Genomic DNA, 13,748 nt, shown 5'->3' with positions numbered 1-13,748 from the left:
TGATGCCTTACTTAGTTGCAGGTGGAGAGAAGTTGGAATTTTGGACTCCCCCAGACCTCTGTCTCACACCTTACCCTTCAAGCAGTAGTACAGGGAGGCAGACAGATCAACTTTTACTGATATTTTTTTTAAACAAAGACAGCTATACACAGTGTCACTGACCTGTGAGTGCAGCTCTTCAGTCTCCTTTGTTATTTGATCCCGTTTCCAGACTAGACCATCAACTTGCATGATTATTTTGCACATTTTTGTCAGCACTCGGATTGGCCTTGGTATCAGAGGCTGCTATTAAATTCTCTTTGTCCTCGCATTCCGAGGACACTTGGTGCATTCCGGAACTTTGGCGCATTCCGGAATTCCAAACATTCCGGAACTTTGGCGCATTCCGGAATTCCGAACATTCCGGAACTTTGGCGCATTCCGGAATTCCGAACATTCCGGAATTCCGAACATTCCGGAACTTTGGCGCATTCCGGAATTCCAAACATTCAGGAACTTTGGCGCATTCCGGAATGCTGAACATTCCGGAATTCCGAACATTCCGGAACTTTGGTGCATTCCGGAATTCCAAACATTCCGGAACTTTGACGCATTCCGGAACTTTGGTGCATTCCGGAATTCCGAACATTCCGGAATTCCGAACATTCCGGAACTTTGGCGCATTCCGGAATTCCGAACATTCCGGAACTTTTGCGCATTCCGGAATTCCGAACATTCCGGAACTTTGGCGCATTCCGGAATTCCGAACATTCCGGAACTTTGGCGCATTCCGGAATTCCGAACATTCCGGAACTTTGGCGCATTCCGGAATTCCGAACATTCCGGAATTCCGAACATTCCGGAACTTTGGCGCATTCCGGAATTCCGAACATTCCGGAACTTTTGCGCATTCCGGAATTCCGAACATTCCGGAACTTTGGTGCATTCCGGAATTCCAAACATTCCGGAACTTTGGCGCATTCCGGAATTCCGAACATTCCGGAACTTTGGCGCATTCCGGAATTCCGAACATTCCGGAACTTTGGCGCATTCCGGAATTCCGAACATTCCGGAACTTTTGCGCATTCCGGAATTCCGAACATTCCGGAACTTTGGCGCATTCCGGAATTCCGAACATTCCGGAATTCCGAACATTCCGGAATTCCGAACATTCCGGAACTTTAGCGCATTCCGGAATTCCGAACATTCCGGAACTTTGGCGCATTCCGGAATTCCGAACATTCCGGAATTCCGAACATTCCGGAACTTTGGCGCATTCCGGAATTCCGAACATTCCGGAACTTTGGCGCATTCCGGAATTCCGAACATTCCGGAACTTTGGCGCATTCCGGAATTCCGAACATTCCGGAACTTTGGCGCATTCCGGAATTCCGAACATTCCGGAACTTTGGCGCATTCCGGAATTCCGAACATTCCGGAATTCCGAACATTCCGGAACTTTGGTGCATTCCGGAATTCCAAACATTCCGGAACTTTGGCGCATTCCGGAATTCCGAACATTCCGGAATTCCGAACATTCCGGAACTTTGGCGCATTCCGGAATTCCGAACATTCCGGAACTTTGGCGCATTCCGGAACTCCGAACATTCCGGAACCATGGCGCATTCCGGAATTCCGAACATTCCGGAACTTTGGCGCATTCCGGAATTCCGAACATTCCGGAATTCCGAACATTCCGGAACTATGGCGCATTCCGGAATTCCGAACATTCCGGAATTCCGAACATTCCGGAACTATGGCGCATTCCGGAATTCCGAACATTCCGGAACCATGGCGCATTCCGGAATTCCCAACATTCCAAAACTATGGCGCATTCCGGGAATTAATTTTTTCGTATCGAAGCTGGACAGTCGTATTCCAATTGACTCCAGGAAGTCAGTAATGTGTTGCCGGCAGGCAATGTTGTGCCGGGGGAGTCTGGGCGGGCGACTCCGGAACTTTGGTGCATTCCGGAATTCCAAACATTCTGGAACTTTGGCGCATTCCGGAATTCCGAACATTCCGGAATTCCGAAAATTCCGGAACTGTGGCGCATTCCGGAATTCCGAACATTCCGGAACTTTGGCGCATTCCGGAATTCCGAACATTCCGGAATTCCGAACATTCCGGAACTTTGGCGCATTCCGGAATTCCGAACATTCCGGAACTTTGGCGCATTCCGGAATTCCGAACATTCCGGAACTTTGGCGCATTCCGGAATTCCGAACATTCCGGAACTTTGGCGCATTCCGGAATTCCGAACATTCCGGAACTTTTGCGCATTCCGGAATTCCGAACATTCCGGAACTTTGGCGCATTCCGGAATTCCGAACATTCCGGAACTTTGGCGCATTCCGGAATTCCGAACATTCCGGAACTATGGCGCATTCCGGAATTCCGAACATTCCGGAACCATGGCGCATTCCGGAATTCCCAACATTCCAAAACTATGGCGCATTCCGGGAATTAATTTTCTCGTATCGAAGCTGGACAGTCGTATTCCAATTGACTCCAGGAAGTCAGTAATGTGTTGCCGGCAGGCAATGTTGTGCCGGGGGAGTCTGCCGGGCGACTCCTTTTTGATAACGGGGTCTCATTTTTTGCCGGGGAAGATGCGCTCTTGACCTTCTTCATAACTACACCCACGCTCGGAGCACTGGTCGATGTAATCTTGGAGAGCGTTTAAACTCTCCCCACTCTTCTTTGGCTCTCGGAGGAGGTGGGTGCATGTCTTCCCTGCTGCTGCTTCTATGTCTGTGTCTAGTCTCCTCTAACTCTAACCCTCAAAGAGTCTCAGTCTTGTTCTGTAAAACCGGAAAAAGTTGTGGATTTGATCAACTGGCCCCGTAACAAAATTGAAACCCTCCTGGGCCTGGGAGAGTCAGATTGTCCTGCTGAGACGTTTACTGTCCAATACTCGATGGTTGGTTGCGTCCTGTGTCTGGCGACACTCTCAATTGAGGACATTGAATGACATCTACCAATTCAGAAACATGATAACAGAGTTCTGGATGATTGGAGCTGGCTTGGACCTGGCTTATCGAAGAACAAGAACCGGCTACAGCTGTTCAAATTTCCACAAGGATGGTCGACATGATAGACCAAGGGTGTTGTACTCCAGGCCTTGAGGGCCGGTGTCCTGCAGGTTTTAGATGTGTCCTTATTGGGTGTTTTATTGTGTTATGGTGTGATGATATCTGTGCATTCCTGGATTATCCCTTTGTGTTACACATTTCACTGTTTTTTCCTTTGCTACCTAACCTGGCCTGTCTCCCCAATGTGATGTTTGTGTATTTTATGTATGGTCAGCAAGGTCTGCCGTCTCAGTTGTGGGCAATTCATCTCATCTCATCTCATCATTATCTGTCCTCCAGGGAGTTAATTATGGTTAATTAGGTTAATTATGATAAGATATGGTTAATTATATGACAGTTGATTGGTACATTTGGAACAATGGGACCTTGAAAAAAAACCTTTTGTTAAATTCTAAGCTACCATTTGCTCTTCTTTCTGCCTCATCTCCTGCGTCTGATGTCACCTGCAGCATGAGTCACTTACCTTTCCCGTCACCAGTGAAGCTAGTTTTTTTTACTTTTGTATTGGCAGCATTCTGGCTCTGTTTTACTCTTCTGTACCACCTTTAGGAGTCAGTCCAGCAACAGGTAAACACGAGCAAGACCAGGTACTTTTCTTTCAAAAAATATGTTTAATGAAAATTTTAATTACGGCAAGACTGTCAAAAAACTGTCTTATCCTGGCTTATCTGACTCCCCCATTACATAAGAACATAATTACAGTGCGCCAGAAGCACAAAATACCAAAAAGTGCACTCTTATCCTCAAGAGCCTGAGTCTGCGCCTGAATCCGTTCTGTTTGACATGGAAAGAGTGGAAAACACACACAATCACACACACACAAGACAACACAGGCTGGCAGTGGGTCAGAACGACTTCTGCGTGCAGCAGAGAAACGCTAAGACCATGGAAGGGTTCATATGTTCTATTTGAAATCATCAACGATGAGTATGGGCAAAACAAAAACAATCTTTATAAATGTCTTGCTTTTCTTTTAGCTTGTTCTCGAGGTGTTGTTTTTCTTTGATACGATGCTGAAAATGCTCTTGTGAGAATTTTAAATGTTAATTGCTTATATTTAATTATTTTTAACAGTTCTAAATTCAACCAAGTATAAAGTCCCTGCTCTTTATTAATATAAATCATGCAAGCTATGCACCAGCCACGCCCAAGTCATACAAACTTCATATTTGAAAAACAGCTCTACAAAGTCAAATAGCTTAAATTCATCATTCATTCCTCAACATTTTCTTCCATATGAGATAGTTCAACTTATGAATTTCTTATTTCTTGTTTTAACTTGATTTGAGTCATAGGGGCTATAACCTTATTGAAGTCTCCAATAAACCGTCTATAAAAAATTGGCCAATCTTAGGAACCGTTGCAGCTCCTTCTGAGTCTGGGGCTTGGGCCATTCCACCACAGCCTTTTTCTGGGCCAGAGTTGCCCCTGCTCCACTATGATTCCAAGAAATGACACTTGTATGTGAAACTCGCATTTCTCACCTTTGACGAAGAAATGGTTGTCCAGGAGATTTTGCAGGATGAGACCTAGTGATGGGATTTCCGGCTCGTTTTAGAGAACCGGCTCTTTCGGCTCCCAACCGGCTCTTCAGGTTGTTTTGTTGCTTTAATTAATTTATTATTAACAACAATATAAAATTATGCACAAAAGGAATTACTAATGTAAAAAAAACTCATGGTTTTATTTATATATGTTTATATATAAATATATATGGGGGCCCCTAGAGACAAAGCACGTACAAACTCCAAAACAAATTTCTAGCGTTAACTGAACTTCCAAAACAGCTACCTAGATCACTTAAATTACAAAATTGAAAGCATATGTGTATTGTTTGTGTATTTATACACAAGCACTCATATATATTCAGATAATTAAAAAAAATGTTCATTTACCTGTTACTACCACACACCAAATCCGGTCGTTAGTACTTCCTGGCTTGTGTAGCCACAAGATAACAAAGGCTCAACACTGCGCCCAGCATCCTGGAGCACTTCTGTTGTGTTTTGTAGGTGTTTTGGAGTTTGTACATGTTTTGTCTCTAGGGGCCACCGTAAATATACTTCACTCGACATAAAATGTAATAAATAAATCATATAATAGAAAAACAACTATTTACATTTCAACTTTTAACTATTTAAATTTTCAGCTTTTTCCTTTTAAACAAATTTAAAGTGAAACAACACAAAACACTGCAAACCACAACACAATTAAATATAAATGAAAATATGAAAACAAAAAGAAGATGCATATTCTCTGTCATATGGGCCTTTATCATCTGCAACTGAAAACAGTTGTGGATGATTACTATACCTTTCTAATGTGACGTTGTTGTCCCTCGATCTCTTTCTCTCTCTCTCCCTCCCGCTCTGTTCCTGTGCTACTGCAAGTGTAACTACCGCCCCTCCCCTCTTTTCCAGGCGCAAAGCACAAGGCTCGCATGCGGAGTGAAGCGGGAAAAAAAAGTGCAAGAGAGAGGGTGAGAGAAAGAAGGAAAAAACCACGGCTCCCAATAAGGAGCCGGCTCGCGTCTTTCACGTCAAAGATCCGGCTCTAAGAGCCGTTTCGTTCGTGACCAACACATCACTAATGAGACCGACATGCTTCATGTGGTCAGAGAGATTCTTAGGAAAATTAAGAATATCATCCAGAGAGAGGAAGACAAAGTGGATAATGAAATCTCTCAGAATTTCATTTTCCAGTCCTTGGAATACGGCAGGAGCATTGGTGAATCAGTGAATTTGTGAACGACAAGGCGAGATACTCGTCTGATACCTCAGATACACAAAGTGGTCTCCTTTGCATATCCTGACTAGGTGGTGGTTACACAGGTCCAGGTTAGGGAAAACAGTGCCCCCCTGCAATAACTCAAAAGCGGAGGACAACAGCGTGGTACTTGTTCTTCACCCTTCACACGAGTGAATGTGGATGGCTGAATGATCTCTGCAGCTAGTGAGTCAGTGATGTAGCACTCCTTTGCCTTCCTATCAGGTTTTAAAAGACTATATAGCCAACTGGTGGGCAATGGAGTGCCAGGGAAGAAATCTATAGGCACAGGTATCTTCAGGCAAAACATAAAGGTCAGGCTTATCTGTAAACTCCGAAGGCTCAATAGCAAAAACACTTTACAATAAAGAAGTCAGGTCTTATAGAGTTATTGCCCAGGTGCATTTGATACACACTGGCATATGAGAGGTCATTGTATGTATACTTTTCAGCAAAAGGGTTTTTGATACAATACTGCTGGCACAGTGATCTGGGTTTCCCCCCCCCTCCACATACATTTTACCAAGACCGTTGAATAGAACTTCCTTCATATAGAAAAAAGATTCTATATGATCATAAGAAATGCCGCATTTCTGCTGTAGTCAATCTCAAAATCTTCTGGATTGTGCAAAAATCCTGATCCACCCCTGAAAGTAAAATACAGCAAAAAATAAGAAAAATCTAAGATTCAGTGGCACTAAGTCCTGTCATTCTTAAAACTATTTTCACCTGTTTAGCAGGATGGATGTTTGCCCAGTGCTGCAGCAGTCATGTCAATGGGGGATCCGGTGGTTTCTCTGTGAATTTCACATTCCCGTGACGCAAATGTATTTGTCACTTTTTAGGGAATCATACTCAAAGTAATGTCAGTAATTCCAAGTTTTAAACACTGCATGGTCATACTCTCTCCCCCACTCCATATTATCCATTGTTGATCTACACATGTCTGTTGCTGCCACAGACATCGCAGGCTCATACGTTATTGTCATGAGACACTTTCACAAACAAAATCCCTGTTTAGTAACGCAGTAACGCAAGTAACAGTAATCTAATTCCTTTTATTGCAAAAGTAATCCCTTACTTAACTTGTTACTTGAAAAAATTTATCAGATCACAGTAATGCGTTACCTTTAACATGTTACTGCCAATCTCTAGTTATCACTATATTCACGTCTTTTTTCAGTTTTCATTTTTAGGTTTAAGTTTTTGTTGTGTGCATGTATCCAAGCGTATGCAACATTGGTATCACACATGAGGCTGGGGGCCCAGAATCGGTCTGGCAAAGACGCCATTCCGGCCTACTGGATGATTTTAGAAAATGTGAAAGGGGGCAAGGCATTCATATTACCCCAAAGTATTGAAGTAATAAATAAAAGATTTTTCAATTTTTGGCATTTTACTGGCTTAATTAGTGCAGTGAAGAGAGACAGGAAAGCAGGGGAAGAGAGTTGCCTGTTCATCCCAGTGATCCATAAATAAACAATTTAATGAGGAAAAAAACTTCATGTTCTTTCACCTACTATTTAATCTACTCTAAAAAAATGCCATTCCTTTTTGTTTCAGTTTTGTTTTGTTTTGTTGTTGGTTTTTGGAAGTAGCCTGGATAGAAACAGTAACTTCCACATCTACAGCCAGTTTAAGATTTTAAGCAAAATCTGGGACTCTCCACTGAACTGAAGAAGTAAAATGTCTTCAAGGAACTTAAAGAAGTCCAGTTTTCCAAGCTCCTTAGATTGGTTTTGCAGATGATCACAAAATAGCATTTTACAGTCAGGAAATCCCCCAAATCTTAATCCAGTTGAGACAGTCAATCCTAATAATGCAAGTGAACAAACAAAGAGCCACAAACTGTGATCACCTTGGAGCTCTGATAAGGCAGGAATAGATGGCCATCAATCATCATTTGGCCACAGAGAATTTCAGAAGTTATGAAGAAGAATCATCACTGTACACACTGCATAAATTTGATTTCTTTCCCAATTAAACTCTTTAATCTCATGAAATGCTTGTGATTGTTCTTCATTATACTGAAGCAGAAATCAAGTGAACATCATGCTGTATAAGAAAAATTCAAAAGGAACAAGTTAAATAAGTCAATCATAAGACATCACCAGAATAACAGCAGCAGAAACTTATTTTAATAGTTTTGCTGCCCGCTAGAGGTAAAGTAGGAACCAATTTTCTTTTGTGCACTGTCCACTTTCTGCTGTGACATAACAAATTTCCCACGTGTGGGACTAATAAAGGTTATCTTAGGTTTGGAGGTCTGGAGTGATTGACCCAAAATTGGTGCAAATTTCACTAGTCTGTATAGGTGCTTGATGTTAGGCACCTGTGGCCATGTAAATGAATGGAACACCTGTAGTCAATGATTTTTATGGGTTAATATGTTAAAAGTATTCACTTAATGTGTGACTGAGGATGGACCTTACCGAGACAATTTCAAGAAATAAATGACAAACCTTTGTTAAGGTGCAGCAAATGGCAGCACAAACATGAGCACAAAGAAAAGTACTGGAAACACACAGGGAAGATAAGACTGTTTCAGTGAAGGCAAGAAGGCAAGCGCTATTATAATTTGCTGCATATGGAGTGGATGTTAGCGAGGAGGATAGTAGGAAGAGGGAGCCAATGCTGGCCCAGTCTTTTCAGGCTGTGATGAATACTGCCATGACTGCCCTATTTCCATGGCTTGGAATCCTGATTTAGGTGTGATATATGAAAGCACATGACATACCAGAGGATATATGGAATGTTAATTTCACTGGTGATATTTCTCTGGTTACCTATCAATGATAAATCATGCATTTAAACAAGGCAAAGTTTTACTAATATTACATGAGTTGTAACAAGTTGTAACACCTGTAAACTGTAACTTTATGGCAGTCCAAAATACCACTAAGTTGGACACCAAATCTACTCATAGCAATATTTAAAAATGAAGGCTACAAAGACAGTTCTCTGTCTCATACACACAGTTTTGCGCACAAATGACACGTAACTCTATAAAGTAATGTTATATATATTTGATTTCTGACTGAATAAAATATGTCTTGTAATAATATCAGTCTTGATACATTAGTTTTTTTTGACAGCGCAGAACAACCTTTTGAGGTGTTTAGAAATCTCCTTCATTTTTAGTCCATATATAATTGGATTGAAAAGGGGAGGATACATTACAATTTGCAAAGTCAATATGGAGTGTACAATTGTTGACTTTAGGAGGACACGAGGCGACCACTCACCGCTGAGCATCAACGGCTCCTCTGTGGAGATCGTTGACAGCACCAAATTCCTGGGCGTACACCTGGAGAAGGACCTCGGCTGGTCCCTCAACACCAGCTCCCTGCACAAGAAAGCCCAACAACGTCTCTTCTTTCTGAGAAGACTGAGAAAGGCCCGGCTTCCACCACCGATCCTGACCACCTTCTATAGAGGAACTATTGAGAGCATCCTGAGCGGCTGCATCACTGTCTGGTTTGGGAGCTGTGCCATATCAGACCGCAAGACCCTACAGCGGATAGTGGGAACAGCAGAGAAGATCATCGGGGTCTCTCTACCCTCTATTGAGGACATCTACACCACACGCTGCATTCGCAAAGCCACCAGCATTGTGGCTGATCGGACACACCCCTCTCACACACTCTTTACACTCCTGCCATCTGGAAAAAGGTACCGAAGCATTCGGGCACGCACATCCAGACTGTGCAACAGCTTTTTTCCACAAGCCATCCGTCTCCTCAGCAAAAAGGGACTGACTGATAAACACGCACACACACACATACACTAACATTATCACTCAGCTTAACTCAAATACCTCAAAACATTGAGACTGGACTGACTAACCAACACAAGCGCAAACACACTGACCTACACCACCAAACCATCGCACACACCAACCTGTAAATGCTCTTTTGCACAATATTATTACTAGATATATTATATATTATTATTTTTTTTTGCACTAACTTGTCTTGTAGCACCTTGGTTCCTGGAGGAACGTTGTTTCGCCTCACTGTGTATTTTTAAACTGTATATGGTTGAAGTGACAATAAAGTTGAACTTGAACTTGAACTTGAACTTGAACAATCTTTGGAAAATTAGACTCCAGACCAGAAACAATGACATCAAATGCACACAAACACAAATAGCTGATCAAAACTATCAAGTGGGGCAAACAGGTCTGTGCAGCTTTTCTCCTGACTTCTTTACAGCTTTGATAGGATATCACAAGGATCCTGGTGTAAGTGAAGAATATGAAAACCGCAGGGAGAATTGCAACATTAGATAGTACAACCATATCATATACAGTTTGTGCTTTTGAATACACACATAGAAGCTTGTAAATTGTATTGTTGCAAAAAATTCCAGTGAAAGTAAAGTTACAGATCTTTTTATTGGCCATTAATACAGCTACCACTGCAACCTGAGAAGAGGGCACAATCCAAGCTAAGGTTAAAAAAATGCTGATAGTATTTTTTGTCATGATCATTGGATATTGCAGAGGTTTGCATATAGACACATATCTGTCATAGGCCATGGCAAACAAGAGTAAAAATTCTGAACCACCCAAAGAGTAAAACATAAAAAACTGAAAGAGACAGATAGAATAAGATATGATCTGTCTTTTAGATAAAAAGTCAGTCAAAAGCTTTGGATAAATAACAGTGCTTAACATAACAGAGTTCAATAGCAAAGCTGCAATAAAAATGTACATCGGCTCATGGAGACTTTTCTCAACCACAATGAGGAATACAATGGCGAAATTACAGCAGAATATCAGAATGTATAAAGTAAACATGATCATAAAATAAAGATATCTGTATTTGTTCACTTGGAAAAACCCATCAAGAGTTATGTATGACACATTTAATGCCAGCTCCATTAAAATGATGAACCAAAATTTTAATAAATAAAAAGAGATATGACAACAAGTGAGAGAAAACAGAAAGTGAACACCTACCTTATCCTGATCGGCATATGAGTGGACTTAAGAAAGTGAATGTTTTGACTTCTACTTGGACTCTGTTCATAAACCTGCTTCACCCTCTATGGACTTCATCCCTAACTCTCCAGTACAGTCCTGTGTTGAACTGTTTTCTCAGTACTACCCCCACTGTTTTTGGACTATTAAAACATTTAAGGAATTTCTTGTTTCCTGATTACAAACAGTTTATTGTGACTATTTGTAAAATTGTATTTATTTTGTAAGAATTTTTCGATTCATCTAAAAAAATACTTTTTGTCCTTTGTAGTATTATAGTAAAAATGCATACATGTCCTCACTGTAAAAAAAATCTTATCACAAGACTGCAAGTAGTGTGAAAAACTAAGTACACACTGGTTGCTTCTATAGTAATTAAGTAACAAGGTGCTAATATTTAAATGCACCTCATTAATTGATCATGAACAAGTATGAACATATAGGTTCTATGTAAAAAATTATTATATATATGAAAAAGGTTATTAGAAAAAAAATACCTAAGCAAATATAAGCAAAAACCTGCTGAATGTAATGACAGTACAATTACAAAAAGACTGAGGTATGGCTTATTTAGAAAGCCATTTAGAAAGGTTTGTGAGGTTACATCTAAACAAACCACAAGAATTCTGAAACAATGTCCTTTGTAGAGATGAGACCAAAGGGGGGATGCATACCCAAAATATCTATCCATCCATTTTCTTCCACTTATCTGGGGTGGCGACTCCATCCCTTCTCAGCTGTGGACAATGGGCTTAAACTTGGAGGTGCTGATTCCCTTTCCTGACGCTTCACACTTGGCTGCTAAGTACTCCAGTGTGAGCTGGAGGCCACCACCTGATGAAGCCAACAGAACCTCATCATCTGCAAAGTGCAGAGACAAGTTTCTGAGACCACCCAAGTGGAAGCCTTCCGCCGCTTGGTTAGAAATTCTGTCCATAAAATTTATGAACAGAATTGTGACAAAAAACAACCCCGGTGGAGTCTAACATCCACCAGCGACAACTTCGACTTGCAATGGCTGTATAAAGACCGAATGGCTCTTAGCAACGGGCCAAACAGCCCATACTCCTGAAGTTCCTCCCACAAAATACTCTGAAGAACATGGCCGAATGCCTCATTCAAGTCCAGAAAACTCATGTAGACTGGTTGGGCAAACTTCCACACATCCTCAAATATCCTCAAGAGGATAAAGGGCTGGTCCAGTGTTCCACAACCATGATGAAAACAGCATTGTTCCTCGTGTATCCGAGGTTCAACTAACACACTCTCCTGTGCAGCACCCTGGCATAGACATTTCAGAGAGGCTGAGAAGTGTGATCCCCCTGTAGTTTGAGTACACCCTCTGGTCCCCCTTCTTAAAGATCCACTATCCCAGCCTGCCATTCCAGACGTACCACCCCAGATCTCCATGCAGCACTTTAGAAGAGTACCAACCAGGACAGTCCTCCAACATCCAGAGCCTTCAGGAACTCAGGGTGAACCTCATTCACCCCAAGGGCTCTGCTACTAAGGAGTGGTTTTACTTCCTCAGTGACCTCACCTCCAGTGATGGATGAGTCGTCAACTTTGACAAAGTCAAACCCTTCTCCAGTAAACTGGTTCTGAATCCCAAGCAGTACGTTGAGGTGAGGCTGACTATAACTAGATGTTACTTATCAACCTTATACACCAGCTCAGGGTCCTTCCCCACCAGCAAGGTGACATTTCATGTCCCAGTCTTCAGCCTTGGTAGCTGGGTATCAGTCTGCCAGGGTCTCCACCCTTGGTTGCTGCCCAGCAGACATTACACTGGACCCCTTCCTGTGGGTGTAGGACCTACAGAAGGGTGGGCCCATGCCCCTTCTTTGGGCACCCTCCCTCCCCAGGACTGGCTCCTGGACGAGGCAAACAAATGCCTGCAAACTTCAATGAACTGAAGCAACACTGTTAAGAACAGTGAGCCAAAATTCCTCCACAATGATGTGAAAGATTTAAAGAATGACGATAGTCATACAGAAACTGATTAATCCCTATCCTCTCTGTTCAATTAATTAATAGCATTGTGTTAGGCATACAAAATCTGCAGTATCATTCATTTTATTAAATATTCAGTTAGAGCTGACATGTTTCTTTACACTGCCACTGACATCCTTCTTGGTTAAGTCTGTTTTTTGAAGTATGTGACAGTTATCTCAAAAAGTTGACTCTGTTCATCTGGACAGAATGTCTCAGTGGGAGCAACATTTTGTCACTCATCCAAGTGACTTCGTGGATGAAATGTTTGTCCCACTGAAAACGTTACGTCCAGATGAACAGAATCAACTTTTTGGGATTTCCTTACCTGGATGATTGAGCATGCATCAATATATGTAACAGTTTGTGTTGTGTTTTTTTTGTATTGTTTGAGCCAGTGTGCCAATTGAAGGACCCTTTGGTTTCATATGTCCCAAAATGATGATTGATTGATTTATTTGTTTTATTGTTTCATGATCTAAAACACCATTACTGTGAAAACCATTTTTTATTTTTTAGAAATATATAACATTTAGACCAACAATATATGTGAAACAGTACTCTGTGAATTTAAACATTGACATTTTAAAAATGTTCATTATCTACAATCTTTTTCTCCATAGATATTAGTTACTTACATCAGGAACACTGAGCACAAAAAAACAAGGGAATAAACACCAGACAAGACAAACCCTGGGAGAGGAAATTAACATTTGTTATTGTATTGTTTCCCTAAAGAGTTGTCTTATGGTTCTTGAGAGTTGCCTGATGTGCATGTGTGAGTGAGGGGTGGAGAAAACATTATAAGAGAAACATTAATATGAAATTACTATTAAATTTAGACTTATTTTTGTACAGTGTTATTAAAATATCCCCCTTTCATACATTTTTAATCACAGTGAAAGGAGAAAGCCATCAATATTTGTTACCAG

At 41.4% G+C, this 13,748-nt stretch overlaps 1 protein-coding gene across 2 annotated transcripts; it reads right to left on the bottom strand.

Annotated features, from left to right (window-relative positions):
• Positions 1-8,918: 8,918 nt before the first annotated feature.
• On the bottom strand, positions 8,919-10,725 carry LOC146556317 (olfactory receptor 6N2-like). 2 transcript variants are annotated; one of them, XM_085248858.1, is made up of 2 exons: positions 9,916-10,725; positions 8,919-9,056 (listed from the first exon to the last, which is right to left on the bottom strand). In XM_085248858.1, the coding sequence occupies exons 1-2, from the start codon at positions 10,723-10,725 to the stop codon at positions 8,919-8,921; spliced, it is 948 nt and encodes a 315-aa protein (XP_085104984.1). The 2 variants fall into 2 exon arrangements, with proteins under 2 accessions (XP_085104984.1, XP_085104985.1); XM_085248859.1 differs by having other exon boundaries at positions 9,928-10,725.
• Positions 10,726-13,748: the final 3,023 nt, after the last annotated feature.

This window comes from Mchenga conophoros, linkage group LG16 (assembly GCF_057382185.1).
Source record: "Mchenga conophoros isolate Kocher_MC1m ecotype Shallow Benthic linkage group LG16, M_conophoros_male_GT1.1, whole genome shotgun sequence".
Classification (NCBI taxonomy): Eukaryota; Metazoa; Chordata; class Actinopteri; order Cichliformes; family Cichlidae; genus Mchenga; species Mchenga conophoros.
This window is presented reverse-complemented; position numbering and strand designations above follow the sequence as displayed.

Excerpts from the sequence above, each read along its gene's own strand:
- LOC146556317 (XM_085248858.1), bottom strand. The coding sequence starts at position 10,725 with ATGGAGCTGGCATTAAATGTGTCATACATAACTCTTGATGGGTTTTTC. Across the intron at positions 9,057-9,915 it reads CAAAGATTGTTCAAGTTCAA|TCAACAATTGTACACTCCAT; the intron begins GTTCAAGTTCAA and ends GTCCTCCTAAAG.